The following is a 22,151-nucleotide window of genomic DNA, read 5'->3' on the forward strand; positions in this document are numbered from 1 at the left end:
GAATATTTTATAAACCGAAGTTCAACTTTAGAATAAACTTGAGTTTATTTTTGCTATTTCACATATTTTTGTTCCATAACAGAGAAGTGGAAAATTGAAAGGTTGGGGAAAGGGTTTATGAGAGAAATGAGGACATTATTTGCACCTAGATTCTTTCTTCGCGCTTTTGGGCCTACATGGATAGGTGTGTTAATTACAATAGACTGAAGGCAAGCAGGTCAAACCACAAATGCTGGGATTTAAATAATGATTTAAATAAAAAGCTTTCCAGAGTTTACACATCCAAGAGAGCATTGTCTTAAGTAATTAACTGCTTTGGGCGGATCTTAACCAGCACACATTTGACTTTTATGCAGTCTGACCTCTTGCATAGTATGTATCATCTCCTTTAAGCTGACTTTCATAATCTGAGCTAATCTTTCTGCTCATCAGTTTACTAATACTGATTTCTGACTGGGGCTCTGCCAGCGACTGTCTCTGGGGGAAAGGGCCTCTGTGGGGGTTGGGAGCGTTTGTGGGCCTCAGTGCATCTGGAGTTTGGCGCACGTCCGTTAAATCTAGGGTACAGCTAAGCACTGCTGTTTCTTCACTTGACCCAGGCCTGCCAGGCCAGCTGATTGCTTCCCCCCCTCTCTGTGTGTGGTGTTCCAGGGGTTGCTCAGGGGGCAGTGAGGGGCTGTGTGTGTGAGCAGGGAGGGGATGGCATTGCTCTGGGCTACCGTGGCTTGGTAGTGGGCTTAAAGTAGCCTGAAATACACAGATGGCTAGGACTTCCGAAGTAGCTGAAGAAGAAAGGCCCCTTTTCGCTTCCCTGGAAAGTCATCCCGATGCAGGGCTTTCCACATGGGAGTATCTGCTTGGGCCCTGGGGGTATTTAAGACTGGTGGGTTGGGGAACAGGAAGATGGCTTGTCTGATTGCCTTGGTTCTGGGGTGAAGGCGTCTCAGCAGGGACTTTGTCAGCTGGAACCTCCTGCTCAGGACATCGTTGCCTGAGGAGGTTCTTATCTACTGCCAGCTGGGTTCTTGGGCTGCCCTGGCTGGAGGGAGGCGACTGCCACAGGCATCTTGGTGGATTATCTCCTTCTGGGAATGGATTCCACACCACCACCCCTCGCCCATCTTACTATATTTGTATTTACTGCTGGACTCCTCGACATTTTCCTTTTAATACATTTGTGTTTAATGAGTTCCTTAAAAAAGAAAAGTGGGAAATGGGGGGACAAGCCTGTCTTTAAAAACATAGAATGACATCACAGTTCTAAGGATTAATTCCCAAAGAAGTATCCTACTGACCTCATTTAGATTTTGCTAAGTATTAGAGTGACATTTGGTGAACCAGAATGGTATATAGAAGTCAATAGATGTGAACTTATTCAGTCGTGGCCGACTGTTAGCGATCCCATGGACTGCAGCCCACTGCAGGCCCCTCCGTCCATGGACTTTTTCAGGCAAGAGTGCTGGAGTGGGTTGCCATTTCTTTCTCCAGAGTACCTTCCTGACCCAGGGATCAAACCCAGGTCTCCCACATTTCAGGCAGACGCTTTAGCATCTGAGCCACCAGGGAATTTCAATAGATGATGTGGACTGTAACTACCAGTTAGTATTTGGTTAGATTTTTTAATTCTGGTAGATTGATCTACCAGAAGAGATTGAGTATTACATACAAAATCTATATTCCAGCTAAGGCGTCCTTATTCTTTGTAGTTTTAGCCTTTATCTCCTAATTGCAGAGATTGTCAAAGTCCAGAGGGACCCACTGCACTACCCCCCTGCACTCTTATCGTATCCAGTTTTTGTGAATTTCTTAGTTTAATTTAACTTAATGCTTTTCTTAGTTTCCAGGCCCTATTTCTGAAAAAAGGTGTTTTGGTTCCACCCTTGTCAGTTTGGACATGAAACCCATGTGTCTCACTGATGATACACACACGCACACAGGCACAGACACATACACACCGTTGTCAGTTTGGACATGAAACCTCCGTGTTTCACTGGTGACACCCACACACACACACACAGGTACGCACAGACACATACACACACCCCTTTTCCCCAAGCATTTCAGGAATTCACTTAGCTGTAGAGCAGCTCTTAACTCTCAGATGTAGTGAGTCATGGGGAAAGGCCTTGACTTTCTGCCCTTTCCTGGTCTGTTCTCCCCTTCCATCTTTCTTTTTTTCTCCTATCCTTCTCTTTGTGATAACTGTACCCCTCCTTATTTGGAGCAGAACAGATCTGTCACCTTCAAACCTTCTGGATTTCTCTCCACCTCTTCTTTTTTTAAAAAAGCCTTAAGCACTTGTCATGATATTAAAAACATACAGTCTCTTTCCCAAGAGATTCTGATGTCATGTGTTATGAATTGTTCCCAATCCCCTCCTTTCCTTTACTGCAGATGTATCAACCTAAATAGCTTTTCCAATGCATGAGGAATTAATATTGCATACACCCAACAGCTATTTGAGGAGCTTCTTTCTGTGAGGCACTTAGTTAAATGCTGAGATACCAAGAGGCTAAGTCACAGTGTCTCAGCCTGCAGAGTTCTGGAGATGGATGAGCAAATGAGTACTGTCATATGGAAGCGCACCTCACAGAGCTGTACGGTCTTGGGAAGGAAGATTGGCAAAATGTACAGCAAAAGAATAACAAGTGCCAGGGGAGATGGAGAAAAGGGCTTTGAGAGTTTGTTGAGCCAGAATGGGATGTGTACGTGTGAAGCATGTAGTATTTGAGCTGGACCTCAAATGGAGAAGAGTTAGGTATGTGGAGATGGAGAGATGGTCAGGAGAGGTTGGGAGAGTATTCCTGTGTGAGGGACTTGGTCGATAAGAAGAGTTGGGCAGAAAGAACACGGGGCACACCTAAGCAGCTCTTGGAGTGTGGACGGCTGGTGGGGAGGAATGTGATGCACGGTCGAGAAGGTCCTTTGTGGCTGGACTGGTCCACTCTTAGGAAGGACTTCCTGTCTCCTTTGAGATTCACCCCAGGTGTATGCTACTTGTTCTAGCTGCTACTTACTTTTTTAATGTCCTTTTTTCCCTAAGATTTTTTTTTTTTTGGATGCAGACCAGTTTTAAAGCCTTTTAATCTGTTAACAATATTGCTTCTATTTTATGTTTTGGTTTTCTGGCTGCAAGTCCTGTGGGATCTTGGTTCCTTGACCAGGGATTGAACCCGCCTCCACTGCAGTGGAAGGCCAGGTCTTAACCACTGGACCACTAGGGAAGTCCCTTTTAATGTACTTTAACAGAAGTAGATCTGTTTTTTTCCCCTCTTGGCAAAGACTGTCCATTTGCATTTGGACCCAGTGGTAAGGTGAGTTTCCCTGAAGGCTCCCCTGGTGACTCAGTCAGTAAAGAATCCACCTGCAGTGCGGGAGGCCTGGGTTTGATTCCTGGGTTGGGAAGATCCCCTGGAGAAGGGAATGGCGACCCACTCCAGTATCCTGGCCTGGAGAAGAATTCCACGGACTGTATGGTCCGTGGGGTCTCAAAGAGTCAGACACAGCTGAGCAACTTTCACTTACTTACCGGGTGGTAAGATGGTGTAAGCAAAAATGGGATATTTACTGTAAGGAATCAGGGAGTCTTGTGGATATAAGAGGGGCTCTCAGGAGGGGTTTGGACTAAGAATTAAAGGTCATCTAGTCTTCCAGCTTCCCTGTGCCCCTGAGGAAGAGATGGATGAGTCAGGGGCCATTCCTGTCACACTGGCTGGGGTCAGGGTACACAGTCATGTTGTACATTGTTGTCTAGCAAGGCTTAGCGTCATCCCCGCCCACTTTCTCCACCTCAGCCTTGTTGTAGTTTAGCATATCAGAAGGAGCATTGGGTTTGCAGTTGGACCAGGAGTTTGAATCCTAGCCCTGCCACTTCCTACCTTTGTAATCTTGGTCAACATTCTCAATGAATTCTAGGTTCTGTTTCCTCATCTGTAAGTTGAAACGAATATTACCTACTTCAGTAAACAGTATTAATACTTTAGAGGGAGGTAACTGTGTTCTCTTGTGCACTTGGATGTTAAAGACCTTGGTTCAACTTGTGACTCTGTCATTAGCTTTGACCTTTGGCAAGTTAGTCAGGATCCTGAGCCCATTTTTCATCTACAAATGAAGACAATAGCCGCTCACCTCACAGGGTTTTTCTGAGGCTCAGACGGCCACGTAAAACTGCTTTTTGACTGTAATATATTCACATATATGTGAAGCAGAAGAAATTGAATACTTTTAGGGAGTCTGTCTGTTTCCTTGTGAAATTATTCTATTATAGTCTAGTGTATTTCAGTGGTAACTTGACAGATCTTTCTCAAAATCTCCAGTAGTGTTGGATTATTAATTGATTAATGATGCTGTGAACAGTGGGCCACGTATTCTCAGCTTTCCCTTTCAATCTGAGCTTCCACTTCAGGCTTCTCAACCTTATTTATAATTTAAAATTTGCTTTCACATTCAGAAAAAAAAATAATGTTGTTTATAGAGAATTTAAACAAATGTAAAGAAATCTGAAACCTGTCCCCCTGGAATAACCATTTTTCTCTTCTTAAGTCACACAAATAATTCATGCTCATGAAATACTGATAAATTAGTAATGACATAGAAAGAAAAGAATCCTCTGAAAAGAATCCTCTGAAATTCCACCACATAGAGATAACTACTACCTTAAATATAGTCTTGCCCTGGTCCTTTTGACAGTAATGCTTTTCTTGCACACTTTCTAAGGAATGTTTTGATGTGCAAGTTGTCATGAAGAGGTGATTCATCTAAGGAAAGTGAGTTATTGCTTTTTCTTTTCTTCTCTCTTTCTCATTTTTTAAAAATATTTTTTCCTTAAGTGATGATATGAGTGAAAGCCACCTTTTATAATTCTATTAGAAAACAGCGTCTTTTCCCTGACTCAGAGGCCAAAGTTATATTTTATGGAGAGATAGGAAGAATGAATGATTTATCTAGACAGTTTTATTTCTCAAGGATAATGATATATTTTCATAAGTATCCGTGACTTATGGTAGATAACAGTGAAATGAAGCCCTTAAACTTTTCCTGGTTATTTCTTCCTTGAGGGTTAGGAGGAAGGAAGATCCTTTCTTTCCCTTTAGCTGGAGAAATTAAAGACAGGTGAATAATAAGAACCAGAGAATTACTTAATGAAAAGTGAACGAATATATTTATTCTTAGTAGATTTTTTTTCTTACATGAATATTATAGCTGATATAAGCTAAACTGAAAATTGTTTATTTGGGGATTTAAGAATCTCAGTGTTTCTGATATGTTTCCTTTGATACTAAGTGTTTTTTAAAGACTTTTTTTAGGACAGTTTTAGTTTTTACAGCAAGACTGACAGGAAGGCACAGAGGTTTCCCATATGCCCTTGCCCTGTGCACAAGGATGAAGCTACACTGACATTTCATAATTACCCCTCTTCTGAAGTTTACACCGTGGTTGACTGTTGGTGTTGTGTATTCAGTGGGTTTGGACAGATGTATAATGATACATATCCATCATTGTAACATCACAGAGTGTTTTCACTGCTCTTCGATCCTCTGTGCTTGTCATATTCGTTCCTCCTCCCCTCTTCCTCCCTGGCAGCTGCTGGTCTTTTTACTGTCTCTTTTTGCAGAATGTCGTATAGTTAGAATCATAGTGTGTATGTTTTCAGATCGCTTCTTTCACCTAGTAATATGCCTTTAAGGTTCTTCCATGTCTTTTCATGGTTTGACAGCTCATTTTTGTTTAGTGTTGAGGAATATTTCATTGTCTGTGTCTCCTGGTTTATGCATTCACTTGCTGAGCGACCTCTTGGTTGCTTCCGAGCGTTGGCAGTGAGGCTGAGTGAATAAAGCTGCTGTCAACATCCGTGTGCAGGTTCCTCTGTGGACACACGTTTTCAGCTCCTTTGGGTAAACACCAGGGAAGGCAATTGGCGGATTATATGGTTAGAGTGTTTAGTTTCCCAAAGTGGCTGTGTCAGTTTGCATTTCTAACAGTAAATGTTCTTATTTTTGTTCTCCCATATTCTTTTAAGGCTCCTTTCAAGTTTTAAAATTCTGTAGTTTAAATTTAAAAATTTGCTCTGTATGTTATTTTTCCTGAAAGAAATATATTTTTCCTGAAGAATATTTGAAAAGTACATGAAAATATAAAGAAAAATTATGGATACATTTTCTTTTTATATAGTATCATAAAACAATTATGGAATGTATGTATATTATTTTTTAACATAATGAAATATTTCAAGTATGAAGAAGAATATTTAGAATAATCTTAGTTATATCCCCACTCATCTTTGTCAGATCTATACATTTTTTGCTGTTAGCTTCAGGTCTTTTATTTTTTAATAAGACTAAACATTACTGATAAGATTCAAACTCCCTGTGTTACCCCATACAAATTTTCCTTTGTTTTCCTTTTTTTCTCTTCTCTCCCCTTCCCTTCTCTTTTACCTGGGGCTTGTCATTCCTGTGCAATGTATATCATAAGCGATATACACACAGACACACACACACACACTTAAAAACTTGACATAAGTGGAATTACAGTGTACATATCCTGTAATTTGCTTGCTTTGTTTGATCTTAGTTTTTAAGATATTGTTGTGCTGGTCCATGTGACATGTGACTCTTGCTTATTCTCATTGTTGTATGAGCCTGCCACATTTTCTCTATTTTCCTGTTTACTGACATTTAGATTGTTTCTGTTCTTTCTTTCATTTACTGACCCCGTGGCAATGAACAGTTTCTCTCTTTTAAAAGTTTTTCTGTATTTCTTTATTTTTGGCTGTGTTGGGTGCTTGCTGCTTTGCGCAGGCTTTCTCTAGCTGTGGCAGGCGGGCATTGTCTCTCATTGTGGTGCGCCGGCCTCAGCGCAGTGGCTTCTCTCGTGGCAGCGCCTGGGCTCTCGGCACACAGGTTTCAGTCGTGGTGCAGCACGTGAAGCCTTCCTGCACCAGGGATCCAACCCGTGTCATGTGGCCTGCGTTGGCAGGTGAGGTGGGTTCCTAGCCACTGACACCAGTGAAGTCCCGGAGCAGTTTCTCGGAGGTGTCCTAGTGCTTGTCTCTGCCTGGGAGTTTTTCTCCAGGACAGTGATACACAGGGTGTGGTCTGAGGCCTGGGGAATTATGTCTTGCAAATAGGGCACTCTTGGCAGAACGTAAATCAACTGTCACTGTTATTTTATTTAACATTTCTTATGCTGGTAAGACTTTCCCAATGAAGGAAGAAGTGTTCCTTCTCTCTTAGAGGGCTGGTGGGCTAGTTTGACTAGCCCTGCTCTAGAGTATATTCCCCCGGAGTAGGGTTGCCAGGTTGAAGGGATGTGCCCGTTGAGCTGCAGTGGAGACTGCTTCACTAGAGACTTGTTGCTCGGAGATTGTATCAGTGTACACCGCGTGAACAGTGAGCCTCAGTTCCTCTTGGTTGGTTTCCAGTCCTTGCCAACATTTGAAGATTTTTTCTAATGTGAAGTGAAAGTTGCTCAGTCGTGTCCAACTCTTTGTAACCCCATGGACTATACAGTTCATGGAATTCTCCAGGCCAGAATCCTGGAGTGGGTAGCCTTTCCCTTCTCCAGGGGATCTTCCCAACCCAGGGATTGAACCCAGGTCTCCCGCATTGCAGGCAGATTCTTTACCAGCTGAGCCACCAGGGAAGCCCATTTTTCTAATGTAAAAGGTGTGAAATTGTATCTCATTTTGTGTTAATTTTGCGTATTCCAGATCAGTGTGATTGAGCATCTTTTTATGTGTTGTTAAATATATGACTCTCATCTCTGAATTGCCTGCTTATATTTTGTCCATTTAAAAAGCTTGAATTAATTTGCTTTTCCTTGATTTGTAGGAGTTTTTAAGGTATGTTCTGTGCTCAAATTCTTTTCATTTAAAAACATTGCACCTATTTATAGCTTATCCTTTTACTTTATGGTGTGTTTTATGATATTTTAAAATCTTAATCTGTTAGCCTTTGGTGCTTTGTACTTGAGCTTTAGCATTCCCTTTTCAGTTTTCTCTTAAAAGCTTTAAAATCTTGCTCCTTACACTTGTATCATTTATTTACCTGCGTGGAGTTTTAAAATTTTTTGTTTTTAATATGGGCAAGCAAATCTTTCCAGTTCTTCCTGACTAGTCCATTTTTTCTTTGCTTCATTCTTATGACCTCATACCAGTTTTCTTCCGGTTTTTGTGTGGTGCCTGTCCTTCCGTTTCTCAGACTCTCCTTCCATCCTTAAATGCTCTGTCTTGAGCAGTCCATCCCAGGCCTTTTGTTTTTTTTTTTTCTCCTGCAGATAGCATACACGTGTGCTAAGCATGAACACCAGCCTCACCTTTCTTCTCTACTCTGTACCCATGCCCACCAAGCTGTGGCACACAGTAGGGTTTTGATTCATGCTGGAATGAGTGCGTGAGTGAATGAGTGAGCTAGACAGGGAGCCTGCTTCACAGGGTGAAGGTAGCAGGGTGCTGGGCCTGGGAGGAGGAGGGAATCTGGAGGAGCAGGCAGGAGGAGGTCACTTATAGGTTGACACGTTTGGTCTTAGCTTCTTATTCATAGTAATGAGCTTTCTCTGGTATTGTTTTCTGACCTTTGAATTTGTACATTTTCCCATTGTCACGGATTCCACCTGATTCTGGCAAATTCTTATGACCTTCTGGTGATTCTCTCAAACAGGGCTCCTTGTAGAAGGTGTGGTGTACGGGGATCCTGCCCAGTAAAATACAGGTCATCGTGGTAGACAGTTGCATGGGTGGTGGTTGTTCAGTTGCTCAGCTGTGTCTGATTCTGTGACCCCCATGGACTGCAGCATGCCAGGCTTCCCTGTCCTTCACTATCTCCTGGAGTTTGATCAAACTCATGTCCATCGAGTTGGTGATGCCATCCAACTAGCTCATCCTCAGTTGCCCCCTTCTCCTCATAGGTAGGCAAAGGTTTTTAGACTGAATGTCAAAAGACCCTGTTCTAGTTCATACATGGCTGTAATTACTTCTGTGATCTTAGGTGACCTTAAAATTCACGGTGCTTTGGAGTGTTCAACAGTCTTTCAGTCCTCTCCAAGCCGAGTAGAAACCTTTCTTTGTGCAAGTTTCAAAATTTTTCTTCTTGACTTGGGCAGTAGTTACATAGGTGTTTATAATAACTCATTAAATTACACTTACATCTTGCACACATTTCTAAATGTTTTATTTCACAATGAAGGAGATTTTAAAAACCCACAAAAGACAAAAAAAAAAAAAAGGGCTTCTTTACATCCCTCATGAGTCAAAAAAAATTCAAGTTGAATTAAAGACTTGGATATAGAAAGGGAAATCGTAAGAGCTAGAAGAAAACACAGATAAGTGTGTGTGTGTCAGAGTTTCCAGGACCACCCCAAGGCTCCGTGACTTGCCTGGGATTCACAGGACTACACACTTACTTGTGCTCATGGTTAATACTTACTACCATGAAAGGATAAAAAGCAGCAGTCTGGAGGAAACCAGGTGCATGCTCCTGAGAGTCCTCTCCCAGTTGAGGCACGTGGGACATGAGTAATTCTTTAGCAGTGAGTTAGGAGAACTCACACAAGTTATGACAACACGTGTGAAGTGTTGTCTGCAGGGAAAGTTCGTTAGAGACTCATTACTGAAGGCTTTCATTTGGTGCTCTTCACATTGGCACCTTCTGCCTAACACATTGCAAAATTCCAGGTTCTCAGGAGGAAAGCATGTGTTGAGCATACAGCATATTGTTTGCACAAACAGTTCAGACACTGCGAGTCAGTCTTCATCAGCCCTGGCAGTGGTGGGAGCCCTCCTGAAATCCAAGCTTTCCTGTGGCGGCCAAGGACTGGCCTTGACTGACAAAACCGTATAAGGACAGCAGTCTCAGGCCCGCTGTGTTAACTCTTTCCTGTAGAATATAGTATTTTTATAATCTTAGAGTTAAAAAGGCATTTCTAAGCATGGCTAGAAACTCAGAAGCCATAAAATGAAGGGACGGTACATTGATATTTGAAAAACTTAGATATGACAAGAGAAAAGTCACTAGGCATACTGGGAAAAAAGCATTTTAATGTATGGGGGAACAGGCAGAAATTTTTTCAATATTACATAAAAGCTTTTAGAACTTAGCAGGTCAAAAGAATAAGGAAATTCACTGAAGAAGATATTTCGAATGACCAATAAATATTTGAAAAGATACTTTACCTCAGTAGTAAAATATATGTGAAACAATAGTATGGTTCTTTCTCATCTATCATATTCAGCTAAGATGGATTACTTACAATCTTGGTTAGATTGATTAGATTACTCAGTGTAGGCGGGAATATAGGGAAATTGGTATTTACATGTACTGCTAGTGGTATAGAGGATCATAACCTTTGGAAGGGCATTTTCCCAAAATCTCTTAAACTTGACACTCCTACACTTTGCCCCCATAGTCCCATCTCTAGGGTTTTAGCTTAACAGAAACCCATTCGAATGCACAGGATAAAGATGTTCTTTGGAGCATTGTTTGTGGTACTGTAAATCTGGTAATAGCACACATAGTTGAATAAATCATACTACTTCTAAAGTTGCTATTATCAGTTTGATCTTTCTTTAGTGCTGAGTGACTGAACTGGACTGATGGAAAGATACTTAAAATTTTATACATATCTCAAGTGTTTTTTTTTCCCTAGTGTAATTCTTTTGATATTAAAACCTGACCTGAATGGATGTGAAGTTCTTTATAATTGACTACCCCACATAGTAAGACATATCCATCTGTCTTACTGCAGAAATCTGAATGTATCTAATTATAGGAACTGCCCTAGAACACACAATGTGGTTAGGGTTATTTGAAATACAAAGCGTATATACTTTATTTTAATTAAAAAATCTGAAATGTCCTGAAACATGCATTACTCCATGTGTTTGTGTTAATTAAAAGGAAAGGGCAAATTGTAAAATAGTATATGTTATATTCCAGTTTTTGGGTTAAAATAATATTAGTGTATGAACAGGAAAAGATCATAGTTCAGAATATATTCCCCACATTGAACAGTGGTGATCTGAGGGTATGGTGATGTCTTTAATTTACTCCTAAGTGAAATTAACTCAGCATGGGTTTGAATAAGAGGAATAACATCACCGTTGATGGAACTTGCTCTTGACTCTAGAATAATGTCTGTCATACCTCGGATGCTTTGGTGATGACCCAGAGGATCTCAGTTCCTACAACCGAACACTAAATCCTTGCGAAGGGTGAACTTGAATGTTCGATTCCTCTTGAATTTTCGGAACGTTCGGTTACACTACCTGTTTCTGAATGGACACGTCTGGGGTTAGAGGCCTGATGCGGGTGTCCCTCTCCTGGGGCTCAGCGTCCAGGGTCGAGGGGAAAGGCACAGGTTCTCCTGCTCTTGTGCCTCTGACAACAGGATTCAGCCACCATCCTGTTGCCAGATGTTTTCCTCTGGTTTTGTTGACGTTGTAGGCTGAAAAGGTCAGTGGTCGATTATATCTGCATTTTTATTTACTTTCCTTTTCATAAAGTTGAACACGACTGATGGTGGTTTATTGAAAGTACTGCTGTTACTCAGAATGATGCAGCAGTGTGACCCTGACCTCCTCCAAGGGTGCAGAGGCGCTGGCTGCTCCTTGAGAGCACTCGACTTCTCTGAAAAGGCCCCCATGTGATGTCCAGTGCCCTCTCTTTCCATTCCCACATTCCCATCAACAGCACTTTTACTGTGTGGGGATGTTATCTTTTCCTTTCTAGTGAGCGAGAAACTGTTCAGTGCTGTGCTGGGCATACAGAAAGTGAAAGTGAAGTCGCTCAGTCGTGTCCGACTCTTTGTGACCCCATGGACTGTAGCCTACCAGGCTCTTCTGTCCATGGGATTTTCCAGGCAAGGATACTGGAGTGAGTTGCCATTTCCTTCTCTAGGAGATCTTCCCCACCCAGGGATCGAACCCGGGTCTCCCGCATTGTAGACAGACGCTTTATCATCTGAGCCACCAGGGAAGTCTTGGGCGTACAGAAGCAGCACCCAACTGATTGTATGAAAAATGAGAGGGACCAGATGTCACTTGATTTTTTTTAAGCCTTTGGCACAGATTCTGCAGACCAGTTTCTGGTGAAGAATCCAGCTCTGCCTTCTTCCGCAGAACAGTTCTAAGTTTCTGTAGCTGAAATCTGTAGTTTCGGCGGCCTGAGATCTCTGAGGCGCTGAGGCAGGGCGGAGACCCCTGACCTCTGACTCGCACATTGAATCCACTGTCTTTAAGAGCTACTTTGAGAGCAGTGTTTCAGCTGCTAGCAAAGAGGAGCCTTCGGCCTGCTAACCTCAGTCAGCATCCGCACCTCTCCCCCATTCCTTCCTTGACTGTGTTAAAAGCTGAACTTGAGACTTTATTTGGATGTCACCAGTTTTTCCACTAACGTCCTCTCTCTGCTCTGGGACCCAGTCCAGGTTGCCACACTGCACTTAGCTGTCCGTCTCCCCAGACTCCTCTGGTCTGTGACAGTTTCTTAGTCTTTCTCTTTCCCGATCTTGAAAATCTTGGGCGGTACTGGCCATGTGTCCTGTGAGATGTATTTTGACTTGGTGTTGTTGGTTTGTTTGTGTTATTCCTTGTCTAGATAGAGGTCATGAGTTTTTGGAAGGAATACCCCAGAGGTGAAACGCCCTTCTTGTCACATTTGGGAGCCTGGTACCCACCATGGCATCACTGGTTAAAATAGTGTTTATCCAGTTGTACCACATTGAAGTTAACGTCTTCCTCATTCTCTCTTCTATTCTTTGGAAGCAAGTCGCTAAATCTAGTCTACCCTGCAGGGGTGATGGGTAGAGGCCAGAATTAAGGTCTGTCTTGTGTAGGGGGAAGTATTTACACATATATTCATTGAAATTCTGTAAGAAAGACATCTCTTTTCCTCCATGCATTTAGCCATTCAATCATTTCTTTATATCACTGGGTCATGTAGATTTCTTTTATACTTTGGGTTAGAATCCAATACTGTGTTATTAGTTCCTCAATTTGTTCCAGCCTTGACTGTGATGGAGCTCTTTCAGGATGGTTCCAGCATCCTTCTGCCCCATTCCAGGCCCCCTTTCCTATCTGGCCCCCTTTCCTTTCTGCAGGTTGCTTCAGCCCCACCTGGTTTTTTCCTCACCCTGGCCCTGGAATCGGGCTCCTTTGCTTGGAGAATGGTTTTAAAAACTAAGGTCTGGGTACTGGGGGTGCTTGTTGCTACTAGATTGTGCCAGGTTGTCATTGCCTCTAGGCTCCCCATGGAGATACACGTCTACATATCTATATTTATGTATCTACGTCTTTATGTGTGTGTGCATGTATATATATATATAAATCTTTCTCTGAAAATTATTATGGAAATTTCAAGTATACACTAAAGCACAAATTCTCAGTATCTATCCCATAGCTTATACAGTTATCAACTAATGACCAATCTTGGTGTCATTTGTGTGGCTTCTCCCTATAGCTCACCCCAGCACCCCCAATTATTTATTTATTTTACAATGAGGACCTGACTGAAGCCATGACTATTTTGATTTATTTTTACTTTTTGAAATAATTATATATATTTAAGGTGTACAGCATGATAATTTGATACACATATACATAATGAAATGAATAGTTCCGTCAAGCCAATTAAAATATCTTTCTCACAGTTGCCTTCTATTTTTGGTGAGGTGAACATCTGAAATTTACTCTTTCAGCAGATTTCCAGTACATCCTCAATTATTTGATGTAAATCTAAGTTGCTATGTTATTTCACTTGTAGATATTTCAGTCTTTATCTCTGGAAGGAAAGAACTCTTTTAAATTTTTAAAATAAATTTTAAAGTTGAGGTATAGTAGATACAGTAGAAAGTATGAAAGTGTAGAGCTTGTGACTTTTTATAATATATATCTTTGTAATCACCACTCAGAATGTGAGATGTAGGACATTTTCAGCCCCTTAGAAGGCTCCCTAATCACTACTGATCATTTTTATAAGAACCTCTAAAAAATTAAACATAACCGCAATACAGTTATAACATCTAAAAAATGAACACTAATTAACAAAAGTCAAATATCCAGTCATTTGCCATTGGTAAATTCCCCTTTTACCTCTTCCCTCCCCTGCAGTGTATTGATTGAACAGATGGAAACTTTGAGTGTGTTAGTTATTTATCCTGTAGTTTATCACAGACTGGGTTTTGCTGAAAGCATCCCTATGGTGTTAAGATGTTTCTTTCTCAGTGGCTTTCTTGGTGGAAATTTATCTTTCACAGTCTGTTTGGCTAATTCCAGTAGTAGTGGGCAGTGATTCTGTCTTTGCAGAAATTTCATCAGTAAGATGGTTTCACCAAAGACCAGATCACTGGTATCTGATTAAAGTTCTCTTTCCTGGCTCTCTTATCTAAAAGATTTCTTAAAAACCTTTGTATCTTTTCTGGTATCCACATCCTTTAGAAACACTGAATAGTTTTGTGAGTAGCAGAGAAATTTAGCTTTGTTTTCTTCCCTTCTAGAGGTTAAATGACCAGGACAGTTCTGAGACAGTATAATTAGCTAGTAAACCTTTTTGGTGTTGTTTCACAGTGGGGCCAAAATCATCTGTATACAGGACTAGCTATGGTTAAAGTTCTAACTGAAGGATCTGCATCTAGAAAAAAGGATTAGGCAAGAAAAGTGATTAGTCTTGATCCTGTTTGATTTGCTAAGTTCTCCTTTTTTCTTTTTATATTATAGATCAGCTTGAACGAGTCTTTTTACGACTTGGACATGCTGAAACAGATGAGCAGTTACAGAATATCATATCTAAATTCCTTCCTCCTGTTTTGCTCAAGCTGTCCAGCACCCAAGAAGGCGTGCGCAAAAAGGTAAGCGTGCTGGGGCTGTTGCGGGGGAATTAAATGGGGAATACATGGATGTATTTTATGAAGTGAGTTTTCTGTTTCCATTATCGAAATCTAGCTTCATGAACCCAGTTAAGGCCTTTCACAAATGGACAGTAAGTCCATAACCTCCTTCCATGATTTCAGAGTACCTTTGGAATGCTTAGCACAGCTACTTTTAGCTCCAATAAACTTGGCATCAGTACTAGATGATAATAGTTGAGATAATTGTTCTGGAATGTATGGAGGCCTGATCTAAAATCCATGCTCTTGAGTCCATTATGAAAAGTGGTGGTTGTTCAGTTGCTAAGTTGTGTCCAACTCTGCGACCACATGAACTGCAACACGCTAGGCTCCTCTGTCCTTCACTATCTCCTGGAGTTTATTCAAATTCATGTCCATTGAGCTGGTGATGCGCTCTAACCATCTCATCCTCTGCTGCCCCCCCTTCTCCTTTTGCCTTCAATCTTTCCCAGCACCAGGGTCTTTTCCAGTGAGTCAGCTCTTTGCATCAGGGGTGCAGAAATCTTCTTTAATCATTGGCTGTGAATATGAACTTAATTTAAAGGGATTACCGAGCCGCCAGGGATTCCCTGAAGGGAATGGCAACCCACTCCAGTATTCCTGCCTGGAGAATCCCATGGGCAGTCATGGCGTCCATGGGGTCACAAAGAATCAGACATACCTGAGCAGCTAAGCATGACGATGAATATGAACTTAATTTAGGGTAAGCAAAAGAGATGTTCTTAAAAGCAAGGCACTCTTGCATAGCTCCTGTTTTAGGATTTTTGTAAAAAACTATACTAAAAGTTGCATAACTGTGACATCAAGATGTTCTTTTTTAACCTAATGTTCTACAGGGAACATTTGGACACTTCAGTTTAAAATAGTTCATTAGTCTTCCCGTGTATTTATACTAGACTTTTGGGTTTTTGAGCTATCATCAGATTTCATCCCTTGGGCCACTCTAATTGATTGGCAGTGACCTTCCTGGAGGTCTGCCCTGAGAGGGATTTTGAGGCCCAGTTTGAGTTCAGTGGAGAAAGAGTATCTTTTAAGAATGTTTGTTCTGTTTACAGGAAAGAACAGGACATTCTTGTCACGTATTAATATTTGACATGCCCGTTGTTAATAACTGCTTTGCTGAGATAGATATGTGTTTATGTCATTTTCCTATTTAAAACTCTCCTATGGCCTTTTCTTACCCTCAGAATAGCAAGATATAAAAGGCCTTCATACATTGGTTTCTGTTTCCTTATTTAGTCTCATCATTCATTTGGCAAATATTTGCTGAGTACCTTATATATGCCAGGTGTTAGGAGTACCTTGGTGAAGGAAAGAAATGTCTAGTTAGGGAGAACAGTATTAAACCATCAGGCAAATAGTATAGAGTTAAAATTGCAGTCGGTGCTAAGATGGAAAAGGATCCTATGAAAGAATATATTTGGGGACTTGATTTAAGTTAAATGTAGGGTGTAAGGGAGGCCTCTGCGATGTGTAGAAAATAGCCAGGCGCAGAAATGGGAGACCAGTAAGGGCAGAGAAGGCCCTGTGCAGAGATTTGGAGCTGGAACTGAGTGTAAGGCTGGCAGGGAGCTGAAGAGGGCCACAGGGCTGCCCCCAGCGCATCAGAGGAAGGGGGTGGGAGGTCAGGCGTGGGGAGTCCAGCGGCAGTTTGCCAAGGGTGCTGGTGACAGTGACACCATCGCTCTGGCTGTGGGGTGGAGAAAGACTTGCAGGGGAGACAGGAGAGGAAAGGAGGAAGTTTTTGTGTCAGGCTAGGCTTCTAGGCTGAGAGTTTTCAGTAAGGTGGTTTTTTTTTTTTAACTTATTTACTTAGGATTTTTACGTTTCCTTGTGTTTTTATCTTTTATAGAAAATCATTTATCTCTAACCATCTATGTGTTCAGTTGTATATTGTTCACCTCTATCATACTGTTTCTCTTAATATTCTTTTACCATTCAAGTGGAGAAATTCCATTCTTGTTTCTACTTTTTTTGTTCCTAGCATTTTTTTTTTTTTTAAGAGAACACCTTTTTTTTAAAAGAATTTGCAGTCTTTTTTTAAAAAAGTACTTGTTTGTTTGTTTGACTGCATCGGACCTTCGTTGGCATCATGCCGGATCTTTCGTTGTGGCGCACAGACTCAGTGCTGCTGCAGGCAGGCTCTCTCTAGCTGTGGTACCTGAGCCTAAGTTGCTCTGGGGGATGCAGGATCTTAGTTCCCTGACCAGGAATTGAACCCTCGTCCTCTGCATTGTAAGGCAGATTTTTAACCAAGGACTGCCAGGGGAGTCTCAAAAAACAGCTTTTAGATTTTTTTAAAAGTGTATTTTTCTTCTGTTTATATTCAGATTATTCCTTTTTTTGTTTTCCTTTAGTATATTTTTCTCACATAAGATTTCAGTTTATACAGTAATGATAAAGGTTATTATGTGCCAGGAAAAATGCTAATAACTTAAATCCTCACAAGATCACGTGAGATATAAATATGATTTTCATTTTATAGACGAAAGTGAAACTTGGCATACTTGTCACTTGTTTAAAGTCAGATAAACAAAAAAAAAAAAAGAAACAGAACCAAAAATGGCTTCAGCTTGAGGATTTCTTTTTGATTACTATTTTGGTTATACTCCTTGGGCTTCCCTTGTCGCTAAGCTGGTAAGGAATTTGCTTGCAATGCAGAAGACCCCGGTTCGATTGCTGGGTCAAGAAGATCCCCTGGAGATGGGAATAGGCTACCCACTCCAGTTTTCTTGGGCTTCCCTGGTGGTTCAGGTGGTAAAGAATCTATCTGCCTGCTTTGTGGGAGACCTGGGTTCGATATCTAGGTTGGGAGGAGCCCCTGCAGAAGGGAAAGACTACCCACTCCAGTATTCTGGCCTGGAGAATTTCATGGCCATAGTAGGCTGGCAGGCTCTAGTCCATGGGGTCGCAAAGAGTCAGACACAATGAGCGACTTTGACTTTCACTTACACCCCATTGTTATACTGATGAGCAGTTTTAGGTTATTTTTGACTTGACAGTTTATAAGAATATTGTTTTTAGTTTCAAAACTGTGTAAAATTTGCATGGTTTTATTGCATTCTGATTGGGAACCAAAGTGAGCAAATGCTCTGATCTTTTAAAGTATGTAATTTCTGATGTTCATAAAAACTATTCATAAGATTAAAAAAAATAGTTCCTTTGTGTAGAATATGGGAGCTCAGTGTGTGGAGAGGCCACTCAGCACTGTGCTCTCGTTTCCTGAGAAGCCTGTCTTCTAGTCCTGTTGTAAACAGATAGTGAGTTACAGTCTCCTGCTGCTGTTGTAGTTATTCTGATTTTCTTTTTAATAATTTCACCTGGATGGCTTTTGGTGCACAAATTGAAGATCTTGTCTTTCTTAGTAATTTATAATATGTTACATACGTTTCTTATCTTTTAAATGCCATTTAAGATTTTTTTCTTACCCCAGTACCTCTCCTCTGAGATGAGTATTGTAACCAGTGTTTTCCTTCCATGTAGGTTTGATTGGTGAATCTTTGACTCAGCTCATCAACTTTATTTACTTTGGCTGCATCTCTTCATCAATATAGTTGACATGTCACTTTCTCTTTTTTTTTTGAGGTTTGGATTAAGGGCATTTTAGATTGGTTGTTCTGGTTTATTAACCTTGCTCATCACTTGATCTGTTCTCAGTCTCTCCATCTCTCCCTCTTCTCCTTACCTTCTCATCCTGCCACACATTTTCTGTGTAGGCCTTTGATCACCTGTATTGTTTTAATATAATGATTAATCAGGCCAATGTATCCACATTCTTAACCTTTCAATCATTACTTTGTATCTGCATAAACAAAATGTTTTACTCAGTTACCAGCAAATAAATTATTTTATCTTGATCAGATTTCTTCCCTCTCCGTCTACCCTTCTATTTCTTACTTCTTTAGAAAGCACTGAGGATCTGGTGAGCTGTTTTGTGGTTGGATCCTGTCTGAAACTTTGAATCACTTACTATTGTTAGAATTCTAAGCAATATCTGCCTTTTTCCCTCAGTTTACTTTTTACACTTGTTCTCTCACTGCCTCCTGTGTGTTCTCCAAGATATTTGTCAATAAATATATGTATGTTAAAGACCTTTTCCAAAGAAGGCATAGCTTTCTTTGTTTTTCAAGCTGTGGAATTCAGGAAAAAATATTTCATTTTTATATTTCATTGTGTAGCATGTCAGGTTTTTAGAAACTTGCTAATTTGAAAAAAGACCTTTGGAGCTTCTTTCCTAGAAGTTTGCCTTTGATTTTCTTCTCATATTCCAAATAATGCTGACTTTGATCTGTTGGTGACTTTTTCTAACCTTTTTACAAAAAGCTTGAAGGAGATATGTGAACATGTATTTACTTTGAGTGATGAGTAGTACACGTGATTTTTTGAAAACAACTTTGAATTCTGTGGAATATTGTGCAGCTATTAACAAAGAATGGGTTAGGTCTAAATTAAGAAGCTTATATATTTTTAACTGGAAACAAAGCGGACTCTGCTGATGTTAATGATATATAGGTCATTTTTGTAAAAAGTAAAGAAGTAAAATCTAAAGATGTAAATATGTTTGTAAAAGTTTATGTGACTGCAGAGAAAGGTGTGAGGAAGAACAGTGGACTGTTAACACTGGTGTCTTCGAGTGGCTGTGAGTGGACGAGGGAAAAGGGATGATTATGACTTTTTTTGATCTATTGTAATAAATGGGTTTTTCTATTATAATTTTAAAAAGCAGCAAAATAGAATAAAGTATTAAAGATATAATTATTGTGAACTTTGTTTTATATTATAAAATATTGATTTTATTTGCTCTTTTTGCATATCATTTCTGTTGATACAGAGGTTTTGCTGTTAAGTAAGTGTGGAAACTTCTGGCCTAAGGGAAAAGAGATTTAACAGCTGAAATACCTGTTTACATTCTAAGCAGTGTGCTAGACTCTGACATATATTTTCATTTAATCCTCACAATGGCCTGTGAAGTGTTATCATTTGATATCTGCAAATGAGGAAAAGTGGTTCTGAAATGATAATAATGCAAAGCATTACATGCCTATGTGGTTATTGTCTCTCAATTCATTACAACTTACTTAACGGCTCTGCAGGGTATAGAAGCTCACGTTATTCCCATTTTATCGAGGAAAAAGCTGAGGCTCAGAGAAGCTGAATACTTAGCTTTGTGACACATGAGAGAGAATCCCAAACTAAGTCATTTCTGCCAGTCTTTGGCTGCATTTGACGGCAAACGTGTTCCTTCTTTGGCTCAGGTGTGAAGGTAAATGCAGTGCGTGCGGGGCAGTGAGGGAGAGGTGGGGTGAAGGAGCGGCTGAGAGCGGCAGCCGGACTTGCCTGCGCCTTGTTTTGACTCTGGGCTCCCCTGGTGGCTCAGCTGGTGCAGAGTCCGCCTTCAGTGCGACAGACCTGGGTTCCATCCCTGGGGCGGAAAGATATCCTGGAGAAGGAAAAGGCTAGCCACTCCAGGATTCTGACCTGGAGAATTCCATGCGCTGTATAGTCCATGGGGCTGCGAACAGTCGGACACGACTGATGACTTTCACTTTATTTTGACTCCAGGCGGTGGAGGCTTGATGTGTTTCCCTTTTATTTGTTTTGAAGTATTAGATACTAGGTCAGATTTTTAATTATTCTGAAATATGGCTATCTGGTCAGACTTTCATGATTTGTACAGTCCTGTACTTATACTAATACCTTTTGCAAATAGAACCAACATAATAATTGGACTTTTGGTTATTATGTAATTGTAAATAAAAGATATAGATATTTGTCACAAATCTAGAATGCAGTTACAAACATTATACCTTTTTTTTAATCATAAAAATAAGACTCATATAAAAGCAGAGTATTTTTTAGTGAAAACTTATGTATAAATAGTTTCATGCATGTAAAGGTTTATAGTCAATGAAACTAGGAGTTAGTTCCCGACCAGGGATTGGATTTGGGGCATCTCAGTGAAAGCTCCTAGTCTTAATCACTGGACCAGCAGGGAATTCACAAGAGAAATAAGTTTTAGATTTCTACTGACATATCATTAGAGTACATTTCCTGTTTTAAGGAAAATGAGATATGTTATGTAGAATTCTATTTTACATAAAATTAAAACTGACCACTGCTGGTGGGAGTGTAAATTAGTATAACCACTTTGGAAAACTGCTTGGAAATATTCTAAGGTTTGTCATATGTATACGTCATAACCAAGCATTTCTAGTCCTGGGTTTATGTACAATAAAAATGTTTATACTTGTGCACCAAAAGACATAACTAAGAATGTTCATTGTAATTATTCCTAATGGTCCAAACTGGAAATAATCTAATATCTATCATGATGGAGGAGAATGGATACATTCTGGTTTTCTTCCTAGAAGAGCAGTGAAAGTGAACCATTACTGTGAGCAACAACATGGATGAAAATCAGATATAATATAGAATGAAAAACACATGAGTTCATCCTATTCTGTTGATATAAATTTAAATCTGGTATTAGAAATTAGAAGTCAGGAAGAGGCGCTAGTGAGTTGGGTGCAGGAACTTTGTACTTCTGGTATTACAAAAATGTGTTTCCTTTGTGAAAATTTATTAAGCCGTACACATTCTTAACTTTGCTTTTCAGCTATATGTTATACTTCCATTAAAAAATTTACTAATGAACAAATGAATTTAACTGAATGAGTAATAAGAACTGACAGAGACAAAATATTATACACCATGACTAATAATTCTGGAGGCTTACTGACAGAGGTTAACTGTTGTTGATTTTAGCTGGGGGAAGGACTGGTTCAGTGGGTGTCTTGATTTTTATGAGTTTATAAAGGATTCCAGGCAGTAGATAGTCAAATTTGGAAAGTGAATCAATATTTAAGGTGATAATATTGCTAGAAGAAAATTAAGTAATTAATTGACTTAAAATTTTAAAACTGTGATAAATAAGAGAGTATGTAATTCTGGAGACGATTGTTTATCTCCATCAGTGATGATTTTCCATTGGGTCCTTATAGGAATCAGCCTAGCTTAGATTGTCGGAGGAGGTCTGTTTCCTTTGGCCTGTCTCCTCCTGATTTTTCCCTCTGTCATCCAGCTGAATCACAGATCTGGATGGGCAGGAGGTTGGGTGAGGTAAGCATGGTAATGTAGAATTCTCAGTCTTTGCAAAGTCCCAGGGTCCTGAGAGTGTCGCACAGTGACAGACACTTTAGATGAATTGAGCTCAACTGTTAGGTTAAAAATACGGATCCTGGAGTCAGATCTTGACTGTGCCACTTGCTGTCTCC

At 40.3% G+C, this 22,151-nt stretch overlaps 1 protein-coding gene across 3 annotated transcripts in view; it reads left to right on the plus strand.

Moving 5' to 3' along the window:
• Positions 1-22,151, plus strand: part of ECPAS (Ecm29 proteasome adaptor and scaffold) — a 106,198-nt gene that overhangs the window by 10,211 nt on the left and 73,836 nt on the right. For all 3 annotated transcript variants that reach the window (XM_070459297.1, XM_070459295.1, XM_070459296.1), the window contains one exon: positions 14,708-14,838. In XM_070459297.1, coding sequence (XP_070315398.1) covers positions 14,708-14,838 — 131 coding nt within the window. The remainder of the gene's footprint in view (positions 1-14,707; positions 14,839-22,151) is intronic.

This window comes from Odocoileus virginianus, chromosome 31 (genome assembly GCF_023699985.2).
Source record: "Odocoileus virginianus isolate 20LAN1187 ecotype Illinois chromosome 31, Ovbor_1.2, whole genome shotgun sequence".
NCBI classification, from domain to species: Eukaryota; Metazoa; Chordata; class Mammalia; order Artiodactyla; family Cervidae; genus Odocoileus; species Odocoileus virginianus.